Source organism: Mirounga angustirostris, unplaced genomic scaffold (assembly GCF_029215605.1).
Source record: "Mirounga angustirostris isolate CCGP_5_RB_7025 unplaced genomic scaffold, mMirAng1.0.hap1 SCAF_1, whole genome shotgun sequence".
NCBI classification, from domain to species: Eukaryota; Metazoa; Chordata; class Mammalia; order Carnivora; family Phocidae; genus Mirounga; species Mirounga angustirostris.
Genome location: NW_026991709.1, coordinates 30,673,552 through 30,691,680, shown reverse-complemented (window position 1 = coordinate 30,691,680; position 18,129 = coordinate 30,673,552). Strand labels below are relative to the sequence as shown.

The window sequence follows — 18,129 nt, the reverse complement described above, 5'->3', positions numbered from 1 at the left end:
TTAGACCTTTCAGAGATAATTAAGAAAATCTGAATCCACATTTTAAAATAGGTTAAAACTTACAGAATCATAGTATCACTGAAAAGCAAAGATTTAGGTGTCTATTTAAAAGATTAAGATATTTACACACTGGGAATTAAGTGATTTGTAATGTCAATAACATATCCTACTAATTCCTAATCAAAGACTTTAAAAATAAATTGAAATCAAAATATAAGTGGCAAATTTCAGCATATCACATCACATGTATGATGTTCATTGTTTTAGTTATCATGGCATTACAATATATTAGAAAGAACATGGTCTTTGAAGTTTTCTGTTTGGTTATCATCTCTGCCACTTACCAACTTAAATAAGCAATAACCTTATGTAGGGCACTTAATCTTTTCAAGTACCTGTTTCTCTTAGTTGGCAACAGTACTATTTCAAATAGTTGGGAGTATTATTTAAGATGATGTATGTAAAGAGGCTGATAAGAACACAGTAGTTTATGACACAAAATTATGACCCAGGTATGGGTAAGGGTTACTTTAAGAGCCACTCAGGGAACTTCAGGGATGTAAGTTGTAAACTGTCTAGATGTGAGAGTCTCAAGAACCACAGATGACTTGTTTGCCAGTTTCTCCTTTCTTCCAGGTCAAAAAATTAGCCAACATATCCCAGACTCACTTGTAGTTGAAGTGTAGCAAAGTGACTGAGTTATTGGATAATACTGCATAAGCATGTTATGCATACTACCTCTAGACCTGACCCATATACTACCGGGACAATACTTGACATTCTTCTCTCTTTCCTAATGTTAAATAGAAAGAAGGGATCTTTGGAGGATTCTGACCCCTGTAAGAGATGGCAGAGCTATTGATTGGAAGGATCAAAGTTCCCTACATAACTCTGTGGAGTAGAAACCCCAAGTTCCATTCTGCTAATCCATAATAGACTGAGCTATGAATAAGAAAAAAAAAACAAACACTTTTATTTTGTCTAGCCAATCAGTATATAGGCTTGTTTGTTATAGCTGTTAGCATTTTTCTTATACATACTTATATTCCATTTCTGAAATGTCTGTTGTGTTAAATTCCAGATGTAAAACCCAGATTCACTTATGTAATAAACCTGCTTAATTTTCCCAATCTATCTGTCCTTAGTTATTATATATATAAACATAAATAAAAATATTTTTAAAATGAACTCATATTTTCAATATGAGACATACACATAGCTGCTGATTTTTATAGCTATTAAGAATTACTAAAAAGAAAACAAACACATTATAGAACAAGGAGAAAAGAAAATTTGTCCTTCATTTGTGTAAAAGGTTCATAAAATATGATATTTTATATAGTTTAATATTTATGTTACCAAGGGTGTATTACTGTTTCTTATGCTGCTGGTATATTTGAAACAATGTTGTCAGTTGGGCTAATTAGAGCATAGACAAGGGATGTGTGTGACCTGTAATGCTCCATTGTTCTTGCAGACAAAAAATATAATGAAATGTAATGTCTTCCTCCCATTGGAGAGTAATGAAGAACAAAACTAATTTGTTGGACTAAAAATTAATTAGACACATCAGATTCAATTGTACCTATGACTGTGAAAGTTTGCAGCTGTTCCACATATTATTACCAACTATATAAGGTAAGCACTAAATGGCCAAAAGATTAAAGAAACAATAGCTATATTATTAAGCAAGATTACTGAAAATTGTAAATCAAAGTAAATTTATTATATGGCATACTCTTTGATGCTTATTTATGTAAATGTATGTGGTTGCATTTCTCTGTGTGTAAGTGCAACAATATAGAAGAACTATGGACACTTTGATGTAAAGTCATCTTACCAGTGGAAAATACAAAGAACAATAATGCTTGTAAACCTGTGTATGGCTATTCATTTTATTTATATAATATTTTAATTAATATTCCCTTATTGGAACTTTCTGGAATGAAAATGAAACTGAAAAGGAATAGATGAAACAGTACATAGTCTGGCATAAGACAAATCTAAAATTATCAGCCATGAATTACATCAAATGCCAATACATGATTTAATTAAAGCAAAGGGGAAATGAGGTAGAGCTTGAGTCAGTTCAAGTGCTGTTTCTAGTACTGAGCAGACAATAGAGAAAGCACAAATTGAAACAGAAAAAGGAGATTAGCCATCACTAAATCACTTTTCAACTAAGGAATAACAGCTGTGTGGATAAGGTTAGCAGACAAGATGTTAAGGTAGATGTGCAGGAGTAATTAAAGAAACAATTAAAGGCTTCTTTAGTACAACAATAGATATTAAAAAGAAATAAATCTCTTGAGTATAAATAGCCTTTTCTGTGTTGAATTGTGCTTGTGTGTGTGTGTGTGTGTGCGTGCACATGTGTGAGCATGCATTTATTCCAAGTGGTACAATTCTATTTGATCACATCTTGAATATTGCACATTCTAACTACACAAATCAGAGATAGAAATATCATTTATTAGATTATTTTTTTATTTCATACAAAATTTGGAAACAGTTGTATGATATACTAAAAAAATAAAAGGTAGTAATTATACAGTTGAAGACACTTAGTCTTTTTAAAATAATAGAAACTTAAGCAAAACTTTCTATTTGATTTAAAATACTCTAAGTTAGTTTTCCTTTTTTAAAATTACTATACAGTTGTTAAGTTCTTAATTGACATGACATGAGCTTGGTTAAATGGTATTCTTGTAATGTTTTACTTGCCTCCAAGTACAACAAATCCCCCAAATATTGTGAACAATACATAGTCACTACAAAAAAAGAAAAAAAACAAACTTTTCCTTACTTGAGAATTATACTTCTTAATAAAAATAATAGAAAACACAGAAAAGAAAAATATAGATACTTGACAATCTGGGTTAGAAATATTCCATTTCATATATGTTATAGACAGTAAAAGAAAATTATAAAAACCCACAAAGCTTTGTTTACTTATCTAGGAGTTCTCACAGAAAACAATGCCCTTTAAATATGTTTCATAAACATTTTTAAGGGAAAAATTAATGGTTTACTTCTAAATAGCATAGTGTGTGTGTGTGTGTGTGTGTGTGTATCAGTTAAGTCCTTTTGGGTGTACCTGTATTTCTCTCTTATTACAATTTATTTTAGAAAATCTCAGAAGGGCAAGATTGTAGGTTCCCCTCAGGTTAAAAAATTAATTCCGTCTGTATGACTAATTAAGAAAGGGAAGGCAATTTAAAGAAAAGTTAATACTATAACTTTTTCTTTTTAATGCTTTTAATATATAAAAGAACAAAAATTTGGAGAATATAAAAAAATCAACAGTATGACTGAATGTTAAATCTCTTCATACACAATAAATATTTTGTAATAAGAAACAATTTCCCAGAAATTGGCAGTGTGCTCTGTGCACATCATTTCCAAAAACAAACAGAAATTAGTGGGACTGGCACATTCTATTGTATCAAAGTCTGGGTAAGTATTCTTAAAATATGCAAACTCTAGGAAGAATATTTAAAAATATATTAAAGATACTAATAAGCAAATAAGAGCAGGAAGAACTGAAGGTATTTGTTCCTTGAAAGAAGGGAAATGCACTAGGGGAAATCTGCACTTATGAGGCTTTCTTTTCCCCTTAAAGATTTCAAACCATACAGTGCTAAGCAGCTAGAACCCAAACTGAAAACCTCAATTGTATTGCTATGAGGTGTCAGAGGATACAGTTCTGAAATGACAGAGTGACTGAAAATTTTCACTTGGAAGCCATGTGAAAGAGCCATGCGAAAGTGATGTTTCCAACTCTTTGTATGAATTCCCCCTCAATCATAAGATGAACTCTTAACTGTGCATGCAGAATGAAGATTCCAAGAAGCTGGTGAATATCAAAAGCCAGAAGGCTGAAAATGCTCAACAGACTTTTCAGCTGATGTTCACTGTAGAGAAAATTGTGTTTAAACCTTGAATTTCATCAAGTTGGGTTTTTAACTTGATCAACATAGTAGGCTTTTCACTGAAGCCTCTTAAGGGCCATGACTTAGAAGTAAAGGTCAAACTGAGATTTTGCTCTGAGAAAAAGGTCAAAACATAAACAGTCCCATATTAACAAAGGTAAAATCCAAGTCCCCACAAAATCAAGATGATCAACTCCCTTTAGAATAAAACCCAACGTTCTTTAGAAGATCACAAAATTTTATGGTATGCATCTGCAATGTATAGTATATAGTAAAAAACTACTCAGCAAGCAAAAACAAGCAAAATAACAACAGCAAAAAAAGAAAGAAGAAAAAAAAAAAAAGGAAGAGACAACCAAAGGTCAAGAGAAAAAGTAATCAATAGAAATAGACCATGAGATGACACAGATGTTGAAATTAGGAGAAAAGGACTTTAAAGTAGCTATTACAATAAATGAAACATGTAAAAGAAAACAAATGGAAATTCTAGAACAGAAAAGTATTATATAGAATTAATAATTCACTGGATACTTCCATTTCTGCCCATAAAGAAATAACAGGTATGGGACATGTAATCCTACCATAAATAAGTAGAAAAGTAGGCAAAATATGTAAAACAAAAGGGCAGGATTGTGGGAAAGGGAAAATAAACAAGGGAGATCTTACTATTTTCATAGCTTTCGATCTGAAGACAATACTAAAATGTGATGCAGTGAAGGGGAACCCAAACGTGGCTAAACAAAATTCCTGAGCTAAAGAGATAGAGGAACTCAGGGAGACTGAGGAGATTGAATTTATAGAACAGAATATCTGACAAAAAATGAGTGACATTTTGAGTAACATAAAATTTTTTTCTTCGTTTTTAATTTACTTAAAAGATAAAGATAACTAATGGTTTAAACAAAGCAAATAATAATAATACTTTAGTTTGTATATTGGTGTTTACTACATGTATAAGAGTAAAACTATAACAATAGCAAAAATATTGAGAGGAATGAAAATGGAATTATATTTTTTAAGGTCTTGATAGGCAAATCCTAGACTAATCATTATTAAAAAAAAAAGTTATACCTAAGAATCCAATAGTGGATATAAAATAGAATACAGAACACTACTTAATTCATCCAAAAGAAATTAGGAAAATAGGAACAAATTCAGATAGAAAATAAATAGCAAGATGGTAATTCTAAGTCCAAATGCATCACTAATTACATTGAAGTTATTGGTCTAAACATTCCAATTAAAAGGCAAAAATCGTCATATTGAATTTAAAACAGACTTAACATGCAATATAAATAATAGAAATGTACAATTTCTCTGTAAAAGGATGGAAACAACACAAACCATGAAAACACTTAAAATATAATGTAGCTATACTAATATTAGACAAAGTATATTTCAGGACAAAGAATCTTACTAGGTAATAAAGTGGGGATTCCATAATGATAAAGGTAAGTTCCTTAATAAGATATAATAATCTTAAGATGTATTCTTAAAATAAGTAGCAAAATATATGAAACAAAAACTTATAGATGGAAAGAACACCAAAATCTTTAATTATAATAAATTTCCAGACTCCTTTCTTACTAATTGACTGAATAAACAGGCAGATAATCAGTAAAGACCTGAACGATTCTCCAGAACAGAAAAATGTACATACTTTTCGAATGCACAAGGATCATTTCCTAAGACCAAATGTCGAGCCATAAAATAATTCTCCATATTTGAAAGACTAAATTCATACAATGTACATTTTCTAACCATAGTGGAATTAAATTATAAATCAGAAAGAAAAAGCTATTGTGAAATCCCAAAATATTTGGAAATGTAATAATACACTGCCAAACAACCTCTACAAAGAAAAAGAAATCCTTAGGTGAAGTGAAAAGTATTTTTAACATTGTGATAAATGGAAACATAACACCTCAAAATGTGTAAGATTCAGCTGAAGATGTGTCTAGTAAGAAATGTATAAGTTTACATTTCTGTATTAGAAAGGTCCAAATCATTGATATAAATTTCTATCTTAAGAAGCAACAACAAAAAAGAAAAAATAGCAGAAATTAATTAATTAGAAAACAAATAAACAAAACTAGCAAAGCCAAAAGTTTATAATTGAAAAGATTAAAAACACTGACAAATCCTTATCAAGATTGCTTGAAATTGAAGGGGTGGAGGGGCAAAAAAAGGGGGAGAAGAAAGAGAAGGAGAGAGGGAACACAAATTCTCATCATAAGAATAAAAGAGATGGGGGGGCGCCTGGGTGGTTCTGTTGGTTAAGTGTCTGCCTTCGGCTCAGGTCATGATCTCAGGGTCCTAGGATCAAGCCCTGCATCGGGCTCCCTGTTCAGCAGGGGTCTGTTTCTCCCTCTCACTCTGCCCCCCCTGCTTGTGTTCTTGCTCTCAAATAAATAAAATCTTAAAAAAAGAATAAAAGAGATGACATTACTACACATCCTGAAACATTACAATTAAAGGGGATTATAAATAAGGAGATAATGCAAATATGCAAATAAGCATATAACAATAAATTCAACAACTTAGATCAGAACAATTCATTGATGGCAAAACCAAAAATCCATTTAACACAACCAACACAGGAATAATAACAATTCTAAATAAATGCAAATTCATAAATATAAACAGAATCCACAAAGAACACTATAAGCACAGATATTATAACTGATTCTAGAAAGAATTTAAGTAAGAAATAATAAAAGGCTCACAAAAACTCTTAGACTATAGCAGAGAATGGGATATTTCCCAACCCCTTTTACAAGGTTAGCCGTCTTGATTCTAAAACCTGACAATGACATTAGAAGAAAACTATTGATCAATATCCCACATGAAAATTGATGCAAAATTCTTTACCAGATGTTAGCAAGTTAGATCCAGTAATATCTGTAGAAAACATAGTACATTTTGATCAAGTGTGATTTATCCCAGGAATGTAAGGTTTATTCACCTTTGATATGATTCAGTAGATTTTAACATAGTAACACAAATAAGAAGAAAGGAGACAGAATATTGTTCGAATACACCCTGAAAAAATACATCACAAGTATTAAAATAAATAAATGAGGGGAGTAAGGTCATAAGATGAAAAGGTAATATATAAAAGTAAGTTTATATATAATATAGAAAAGTAGAAAAGGAATTTTTTTTTTTAAGATTTTATTTATTTATTTGACAGAGAGAGAGACACACAGTGAGAGAGGGAACACAAGCAGGGGGAGTGGGAGAGGGAGAAGCAGGCTTCCCGCGGAGCAGGGAGCCTGATGCGGGGCTCGATCCCAGGACGCTGGGATCATGACCCGAGCCGAAGGCAGACGCTTAACGACTGAGCCACCCAGGCACCCCGAAAAGGAAATTTTATAGTTATAAAAATCAAATAGGGAAAAGTTTAATAAAACATGTACTGATACATTTAGGAAAATAAATAAGCCTCAACTCTCAAAACACATGCAATTACTTTAAGATAAATTATAGCCATAAGCATAAGAGCTAAAATTATAAAGCTGCTAGAAGAAAATCTAAGAAAATATCTTCACTATCTACAGATAGGACACAATTTCTTAGAAAGCACTAAACATGAAGAATTTAAAAAATTTAAAAATTTGCTAATCAAAAGACATTGTTAATAAAAGAAATAGGGAATCCATAGACCAGGAGAAAATATTTGCAATAAATAATATATGACAAAGATTTTGTATCCAGAATGTATTGGTTCTCCTATCCAGTAACAAGAGACAAACAACACAGTTTTAAAAAGGCAAAGATTTGGAAATTGTAAGAAAGAAAATATGTGAATGGCCAATAAAACACATGTAATGTTGTTCAACATCATTAGTCATCAAAGAAAACTGAAGTAAAAACAATAGTGAGGTACTCTTTCATACTTATTGGAATGACTAAAATTATGGACTGGCAACATCAAATGTTGACAATGGGGTAGAAAAACTGCAAGTCATATTCTTTGCTAGTGAAAGTATAAAATTATACAATAATATAAAACAGTGTTTACAGTTTCTTATAAACTATATCAACCCTATACCCCAAAATTCCACGTCTAGGTATTTCTCCAAAGGAAATAAAAACATATGTCCTCAAAAAGACTTACACAGGAATGTTCAAATTCCCTCAAGAGAAAAGCAGAGAAACAAAATAAGATATATTCACCCAATTGACTACTGCTCAGAAACAAAACATAAGAATTGCATGATACATACATGGGTAAATCTCAAAAACACTGTTTAGTGAAAGAAGCCAGACACAAAATATTATATTCTGTGTAATTCCATTTACATATATTTCAAGAACAGGCAAACAAAATCAATGCTAATAGGGAACAATTTTCTGTAATGATGATAGTAGATTTAATAGGGATTTCTTCTTCAGGATAATATATTTGGATTACAAAGTTTCTTTTGGCCTGTTTCTGATTAAATTTTGACATTTTTTCCTTGCTTAGAGGGTTTGAAACATAAAGCACTTTCTTCAGTAAGTGCCTCATTTCCTATTATATTTCAATGACATCAAAATTGCTAATGAAATTATTGATTAAAAATCATTTTCAAACCAACTTTCAGCATTTAAACACTTAGTGATTATAATTTAAAGAATTTTCTGGGGAACTTAAAAGCACAAGAAATTGCTAATTATTTTTATAAGAAACCCGAGTCAGTCAACCTATTTGCCTATATGATGAGTGCACCCTATCACTCATTGCTGCATATCCACTGTTAGGATACAGATTAAAAATATCATCTACCTTGTTACCAGTTGGCTAACTCTGAAGCCCAGGCCACAGAGACGTACCCACCAACGATTATACTCACCAATGATTATTGGTTGCGGCTCACTTTTTACTCCAACCCCTGCACTCGTGCTAGCTGCAACCTCCACCCGGTATTGAATACCTGGGAACAATCCACCAATTATCACAGATCGAATGGCTGCATCCACAGTTTTGTTGATATGGAATCGTGTTTCATTCCCCAGGCACCAGATCTATAGAAATGTAAATGAATAACAAAAGAATATAAAATTATCCTTTCTGTTAAATTGATGACATATTTTTTCAGTAGTGACCAATCTATTCTCTCGGCTTACAGAAGTATTTGTAAATGACATTTTCTAAAGCCTAATTTTTGCGGTTTATTTATCTATGTGTATGTGTGTGTGTATGTGTACATATTAAAGGAAGACTATTAAGGGAAGCTAAAACTATGCCATGTTCCTTTATATCTTACAATCAACACTGAATGCTTACAACACAGTGATTCCCTTAACACTTCTGGAAAGTGGTCCTTGGTTGCAAACAGTATTTGGGTATGGATTAAAACACATAAACTTCTCTGCTTAATTTATTTATCAAGGTTTATCATGCATATAATCTATTAAAATATGGTGATTATTAGTTGTAATATCCAAGTGATATTGGTGCACATCTAAGTAATTTATATTTTATTTAAGAAAATATTAACTTACCCAGAAGTAGTTAACAAGATTAATTGACCTAAGTTATAAGTATTGACTGAGATGAAATTAAAGCCAATATTTACACTGACAGTAATAAATCTCAATATTGATCAAAACATATGTACATATACACAGACACATGCATGAGAACAAACTGGTGGAAAGTCTTTAAAGACTGATGTGAAAGAACCCAGGCTTTTACTGCAAGTAAGAATCACATTTTAAGGCATACTTTGTCCTGAGATATGGAGATTTGTTACTGTCAAATGCATTATAAAAAGAATCCTACTGTGTACACATATTTGTATTCATAGTCTACAGTATTTTATAATCTACATGGAGATACGTAAGTGGGAACACACATGGTTTGTTTCTGAAACAGGTAAATTCCTGAAACATTTTATTTAAAGTAATTCCTGTGAATTGTATATTTCTTTTATTTACACAATGATATTTATGTTACTAATGTAGGAATATTTAGGCCTAACCAAAATATACACTTTGTTAGCAAAATAAGGCACTCTCATATGAGTGAGAAAGCTTACAACTTATGACAAAAATTACCATGTTATAATCAAAATCGGTATTTCAGTATATGGAAGTTTAGGAAATTTAGTTCCAAATGATACAAAAGTAAAATCCTAACCTCATTAAAACACACACACACACCAGAATAGATCATTCTTTGCTATTAAAACAACGTGCCCTAATCCTTGTAAAATTTATACATATACATATATAATATTTATGTGTAATTATGATACTGTAAAACACTTATTCTTATATTTCTTACAAATGTTTCTTTATAAAGTGATAGGAATAATTTTAGAGTAAGTGCTTGTACACATGGTTTCAGTAAGTTAATCATTCATTAGTTTAAGAAAATTCTATTTTGAATTTTGTTTTTTCTTAGAAATAACATAATTCAATCTGCAATATTTTCAGTGCAATATTCAGCTTCATTTTGCATACCAACTCTAAACTTTCAGGATGAGATGGGGCATTTAGCTTCTATTCTAATAGATCTATCTAGCATGTTAATTGTTAGGATTCCATATACATTTATTAATAGCAAAATCATGGTTTTGAATTTTTATAAGGTTTAATGAGGCGTTTTACTATCATATGTGGTCTAATCACATCACAGCTAATCAGAGTCTTATTTCCCAAAGTTAGACATCTTCTGTCTCTTAAACATCAAACGATGGCAGGAAAAGAATGGATCTATAATTTCTAAACAGCAACAAAATTATCATTTGAAAAATGAGATAATAAACTATTTTTTATAAGTTTTTTCATAATTTGGTTTTATAATGGCTCCCCTTTTTCAAGTGAAATATTTTACAAAACCTCAATAAGTTGACCAAAGCAGGACTTAAGAGTGAGAGCTGGTGCTGCCCACCCTCCTATCCCCACCCCTACTCTCTAAACCTTGGAAGCATCTTTTTATGAGACCACAGTTTAAAAACATCCCTGCTAAGGCCCATTACACAGAAATTTAATAACAATGATACAGGATGTTTCTGGAATGAAGGCTTCATTACCTACTCTGTACCCAATCTCTCTAAATCTCTGAGATTCTGGAATCACACTCTACAAAAACCCCAACAAAACCAAACCAAACCAAACCAAACCACTCCACTGTTAGGGTTTACTTGTCCAAGTGAGTTTTTGTTATCTGTGTCTTGGAGTTAGGTTCCAATCCCCTATGTATTTGTTTCTTTACTTGTCACACAAAGATAGAAAAATTACTCTACACTCAGACTCAAGAAGAGGGCTTCTGGAGATGAGCTTCATGCATGTGACACTGAGACTTCTCTGGGAAGCTTTTCTGTGAGCCTTGCTTCTTCACCCAGGCCCTACCTTGTATTCTTGGATGATTCCATTCTGATGATCCGGAGGAGGAGGATCCCAGGAAACACTAATACTTGTGCTATTGTGGCTTCCAACTGTTAACACAGTGACAGATTGTGGAGGGGCACTTGGGGCTACAGAGGAAGCAATTAGGATAAACACGAACTGTAAGTCTTGATGTGCATTAATACTGCTTATAGAATATGAATATAAAGACAAGAGGCAAGAGGTCTGGTTTCCAGTAGTTCCGAATTTGCATGTATTGTTCAACAGTGACAGTTTTTTTTTTAAATGTCCTTTAAATATAATGGATAGATTTAAAGCAAACACAACAGCTGTGCTAATATGTGCTCGATAATAAATTTAACAGCTAACATTCTAATGAGTGCTTTCTGTATGTCTAGCACTGAGCTAAGTGTCATATTTAATGATGACATTAACCTCAAGAAGTTAAAACAACTCTTATCTCAGTTTTACAGAAAAGGAAACAGAAGACAACTGTAAGAGAGTTATCTAAGTCAAATATCAAGGCAGAATTTGAACCCAGGTATGTCTGGCTCTAGAACTTTGATCCATTTGACTCCACTAGGCAGGCTCTCTTTCTGAAAAAAAAAAAAAAAAAAAAAAACAAAAACAAACAAACAAAAAAAACACTCCTATCAAAAGTATTCTGAGAGAATGTATTCCAAATTTTCATCAACCATTATCTGAGTGGTATCATTACTTATCTTTTTGTTTTGTTTTGTGTTTAATAAATAAAACCAGAAGCACAGCAATAAATTTCACCAACACAAGGAAAAAATCTTTTTCTTTCATATTGGGAAAAATAATTGACTTATACATTGACTCATAATTTAAGATTTAAAACTAATTTTATATTGATGGGGAAGAAACTCTGAAGTTATAAATGAAAATAGTTCATGTTGGGTCGAGTGTGAAATGGATAGATTTTAATTTCCTACAGTTCCCATCCTTTATGGTTTCTCCTATAACTAATTATAATCACACTGAGAAAAGATGAGTGAGAAAAAACTTCTGATTTTAGACTGTAGCATCTGCTCTCCAGTCTCTCTGAGAGCTGAAAAATACTAATTTTACAGGAAAATTTATCAATTCTCCTTAAATCTTTGAGTAAGAAAAACAAAATGAAATAACAGTTGAAACACAATTCAAAGAATTTTGTGGTACTAAAGGATTTTTATGTAAAAGGATCAATGCTTTCATAACTCTATAGAGTTTAGCCCTTGGAACATATGTACAATTGAATGGTAAAAGATATGTTAAAAGCCTATCAATTAAGTCTCGCATGTTTCATAAATTTGTCACTGAGGTATGCCCACACGTGCACTGAGATATAGGATATATACAGACACGTTAGCACAATATTGTTCTGTATTATTCCTCTATCTGATAATATTGCTACAAAATATGGCACGAAGACATAAATCTAACCACCTGTTCACCAGTTTTGTAGTTATTAAGTAGATTGCATTAAAAAATAACATTTGAAATCAGGTTTCCCATTTGCCTTGCTGCTGGCTTGGAGAGAATACCATGCCTGCTTCCTGACAGGTCAATTATTCCAGCGTTCAGCTTCTACCAATGTGAAGGAACCCGAACCACTGCTCATCATTCCCACACACAGCCCAGCTGGGCTCCATTTGTTACCTTCAGAAGGCCACATACACTGTAAAGGAACGCATACCAAATGGTGAGAGATGCCTAATCCAGAGGAAAAGTTTAACTGCAATGAAATTCATTTTTGGAAGTGTCCTTCAAATGTAGCATTCTATATTAAATTCACCCGCTCCACTCATTAGTACGACAGATTTTTAACATAATGTAGAATTTAATGGTGGATGAAGATCTTATTATTAATTTTTAGTAATTTTTTTCTTTATATGTCCTGAAAGTTGATTAATGTCTTTAAAGATACGTACTTCTGTGCATGTCAGTGTATCACTGCATCAACCAGTGTGGACAGAACATTTTCACTGTGATGCTGATTATAAGATATGTGCAACTTAGAAGCTCTTTTGTCAAACACAGACATCTATGGTAGCACAGGTAACTTATACACATTTTCTTAAGATTGCTCTCATGTTGATTCATGAAATATGGCTATTTGCCAGGAGCTGTGTAAATAAAATTAGTCGAAAAGCAGAAAATGGGGGTGGGGGTTTATTACATTTGGCATCTGACTTTTTGTACTTTGATAATACCATTTATTATAAACCTCTAGTTCAGTGAAGGAGACACTAGTACCAGGACTGGTTCAAATCTACATTAGGTTTATGTCCATCACTAGTTAACTTTAAAGTATCTGTGTGCAAGAAAGTTTCCAAATGGGGGAGGGGGAGAAAATGTCACTAGTAAGAATCCTATTGCAAAGGTGCAAGTGGCCTTCTGGTTTTTTTTTTTTTTTTTTAGATTTTATTTATTTATTTGAGAGAGAGAGAATGAGAGAGAGTACATGAGAGGGGGGAGGGGCAGAGGGAGAAGCAGACCCCCTGCCGAGCAGGGAGCCCGATGCGGGACTCGATCCCGGGACTCCAGGATCATGACCTGAGCCGAAGGCAGTCGCTTAACCGACTGAGCCACCCAGGCACCCCTGTAGGCCTATTTAGAAAACTAAATAAAAGATCAATGATTGCAGATAACGGCAATGAGTTTTGTAGCTAAAAACATCTAAGAAGTGTCAATGTTATTTACACACCTGTATTCCAGGCTATATGGTTAATGTTTATTGTATGTGCTGTGTATTATTTTATGTTGACTGTAATTATTAACTGATTTTTTATTTTTATTTTTTTACCATTTTATTTATTTATTTATTTATTTATTTATTTATTTATTTATTTGAGAGAGAGAATGAGATAGAGAGAGAGAGCACGAGAAGGGGGAGGGTCAGAGGGAGAAGCAAACTCCCCGCGGAGCAGGGAGCCCGATGCAGGACTGGATCCCAGGACTCCAGGACCATGACCTGAGACGAAGGCACTCGCTTAACCAACTGAGCCACCCAGGCGCCTTCTGATTAGAAATTATGAGTCAGACTGGCAGAGCCCACGGGGAAGGAGGCTTATAAAAGAGAATGTTATGCTTTACTACATCGAAAACAGGAAAGTGACAATGAACAGCTTGCATTCTTGAGTTTCCAGTAACTTGTCCTTATTTAATGAAGCCAAATGAACTCAATCCATGTTAAGAAAAAAAATATGGGAAAATATTGTAATCAAAGTCCAGTGTACTGGTAAAATTTGGAACAAATGTTTACTTAAGAAAAAGATCCCATTACTCGAATATCATTTTTTTTTTAAAGTTCTCAGACTCTATGAGATTCTCGGAATAAAAAGAGAAAATGCCACTCCCTGAATTCACTTTTTATATTCTCTCTTGCTATTCCTCAAAGGTAGATGATAAACTAGAACTTCAACAGAAATTGTCTTGGGACACCTGGGTGGCTCAGTAGGTTAAGCGGCTGCCTGCAGCTTGGATCATGATCCCAGGGTCCCGGGATCGAGTCCTGCATTGGGTTCTTTGCTCAGCGGGGAGCCTGCTTCTCCCTCTGCCTGCCACTTCCCCTGGTTGTGCTCACTCTCTCTTCTCTCTCTGATTAAAAAGAAAAATAAAATTAAAAAAAGAAAAAGAAATTGCCTTCATTATGGTTTAAGTTGGCTTTTGTTAGAAATCTGAATACTGACCTTCTTCAGTAGTACGAACTATTTTAGATTCACTGTCCATTCCTTGGAACTCATTAAAATATGGTCGAACTTTAATTTCATAAGTCACCCCCTTTTTCAGGTTGACTAAGACAGCATTTCGCTCAGTTGGGACTTTGGCATCTAAATTCTGCCATGTTGATGTAGCCTGCAGGCCTGAAGTCTGACGATACATCACTCGGTAGCCTTGAATAAACTGGGGTTGGCGATCAACCTGAAAAACACAGCAAAAAGACTTTTGAAACCAAATGGAAATATTTTATTTTATTGTTATTTTTTAAAGATTTTATTTATTTATTTGAGAGAGAGGATGAGAGGAGAGAGAGAGCACATGACAGGGGGGAGGGTCAGAGGGAGAAGCAGACTCCCTGCTGAGCAGGGAGCCCGATGCAGGACTCGATCCCGGGACTCCAGGATCATGACCTGAGCCGAAGGCAGTCGCTTAACCAACTGAGCCACCCAGGCACCCCCCAAATGGAAATATTTTAGACATGACAATGAAACCACCCATCCTCATTTCTCTTGTCCCTATTTCAGTCTTCGTCATTATCATCTGTGTGATGCCATTGCTTTGTAATTCATCTCCCTGCTTCTAATTTCCAATTCCGTTTCTGAGTTCACATTATGATTTCCAAAATGAAGAGTGGGACAACTCTCTATCCTGCTTAAAATACTCCATAGTATCTAAGATGCTTACTTAATTCAAATTCCTTGAAATAGCACAAAGGCCTGACAGGCCTAGACCTGCCAATTTGTCTAGCTTCATTTCTCATCATCCTTTTCCTATATTCAACAGTTCCTATTTTTATGGTTGGATATGTAATGTGCTATTGCTCAGGAATTTCCATTCTTATCTTTTGTCCATTCATTAATACCTTCACTCACTCCAATCATTTTCTGAGTTCCTACTAATCAAGTTACTGGTCAAGTTACATTCATAACTAATATCCATAAACAAATGTTATGAATGACATAGACAAGGAGCTAAGGAAGACTGGAGGGGAGAGGAAGTTGACAGAATCAGGAAGGGGAGAAAGCATTTCCCTGAAAAAGAACAAGTCCTGAGATCTGCAAGGAATGTAGGGTTATTTATTCCAGAGGAAGAAGTGTAGAAACAGCCCATATAAAATTCATATGCCTGGAGGAAGTGTATGGGAAGATGAGGAGTTGTGAAGTTAGAGCACCTATCTTTTTTTTTTTAATTTTTTAATTCTTATGTTAATCCCCATACATTACATCATTAGTTTTAGATGTAGTGTTCCATGATTCATTGTTTGTGCATAACAGCCAGTGCTCCATGCAGAATGTGCCCTCCTCAATACCCATCACCAGGCTAATCCATCCTCCCACCCCCCTCCCCTCTAGAACCCTCAGTTTGTTTTTCAGAGTCCATCGTCTCTCATAGTTCGTCTACCCCTCCGATTTCCCCCCCTTCATTCTTCCCCTCCTGCTACCTTCTTCTTTTTTTTTTTCTTAACATATATTGCATTATTTGTTTCAGAGGTATAGATCTGAGATTCAACAGTCTTGCACAATTCACAGCACTTACCTGAGCACATACCCTCCCCAGTGTCTATTACCCAGTCACCGCCTCCCTCCCACCCCACCCCCCACTCCAGCAACCCTCAGTTTGTTTCCTGCGATTAAGAATTCCTCATATCAGTGAGGTCATATGATACATGTCTTTCTCTGTTTGACTTATTTCGGTTAGAGCACCTATCTTAAAGGCATTTGAAATGCTTATAACCACCAGCAAATATTAAAAAAAGACTTATTAATTTATCAGTTTCTGGCTCCTTCCAGAGTCCCACTACTGGCACAATTTCACAACTTTCTTGATCCTTTCATTCACTTAAAGGTACAGAAGATAAGCAGCTGCTTTTAATGAAAATCAGATTTTGAATCTGAACACTCATATCAGATAAAAATGTGAAAATGCTGTTTGTTCATTCATAATAATTACATGAAAAGTGAATATATAAAAAATGCAAGCTAAAAATAAAACATGTCCTTACACATTTATTGAACAGTCTCTATTGGCTTTTACCATTGTTTCATTTTCAGGGAGAAAAGGATTTTTAACTTTAAAAAATTTTTAAATGTCTTGTCCTTTTTCTAGAATTGCTTGATTTAAACAGTAACTATCACAGAAACTTCAATTAATTTTCCATATATTGTAGCTTAGTAGCCATATTCTAAGAAGCCTTTAACTTGACAAATTTCACTTTCAAATACAGTGTAAAATTTAATGGAGAAGAGATGGAAAAACCTCATTTCAGGAAGGTTGGGGAGAGAAGAAATAGAGGAGATGATGAAAATGGTTATTTCAACTTTTTAAAAATTCCTTATCCAACTGTTAACACACTATGAATAAAAGGTATTACCTCATATATTAACTTCTTTTTAAGATTGATTTATTTATTTTAAGAGAGAGAGAGCGAGCACGCATCCATGAGTGGGGGCAGGGCCAGAGGAAGAAGAAGAAAGAAACCCCAAGCAGACTCTGCGGTGAGCATGGAGCCCCACTCGGGGCTTGATCCCACGACCCTGAGATCAAGACCGGAGCTGAAATCAAGAGCCGGACGCTCATCCGACTGAGCCACCCAGGCACCCCAGTCCCACGTATTAACCTCTAACATTTACTCTTTAGTTGCAGCATTTTAAAATTATTTTTGAGTGGGAGCAGGAAACTTAAAAACCCAGAACCTCAATTAAAAGACAGTGGAACAAAGGGACATTTTTCTATATTTAGAATGTCCAAGCTAGAGAGTCCATGAAGCCGGTGGGCCTGAGCATATGTGTTTCTATGTATAGCTCATTCCAGCTTCGCAGATGAGTCTTAATAACTAAGAATTCCTTCATCCACCTGACAGCATTCTTACCCTCAAAGATTCCCTGGAATTAGTGCTACACTTGTATGAGGTTCTGTCAAGAGAAAGTTCGCCCAGCTCTGATGACAAAGCTCATGATCTTTGAATTCTCATCCATGCTACCAGCTTGTGTTTGTACCAACACACGTAGTTTTTCAAATGCCGTTGTTCTGACATTACAAAGCAAGGCAACTCAAAAGCAAAAATTAAATTTATGAGAGCCAAAGAGAGATGCCTTTAATCAAAACTGTCAATGTTCAAAAATTCCTTGCA

The 18,129-nt window shown here is 33.9% G+C and overlaps 1 protein-coding gene across 3 annotated transcripts in view; it reads right to left on the bottom strand.

The window, feature by feature from the left end:
- ROBO2 (roundabout guidance receptor 2) overlaps window positions 1–18,129 on the bottom strand; it is a 589,127-nt gene that overhangs the window by 67,280 nt on the left and 503,718 nt on the right. For all 3 annotated transcript variants that reach the window (XM_064580151.1, XM_045902670.3, XM_045902671.3), the window contains exons 15-17: window positions 14,969–15,200; window positions 11,277–11,401; window positions 8,771–8,942 (exon numbers count right to left, since the gene is read on the bottom strand). In XM_064580151.1, the coding sequence (XP_064436221.1) occupies window positions 8,771–8,942; window positions 11,277–11,401; window positions 14,969–15,200 (529 nt within the window). The remainder of the gene's footprint in view (window positions 1–8,770; window positions 8,943–11,276; window positions 11,402–14,968; window positions 15,201–18,129) is intronic.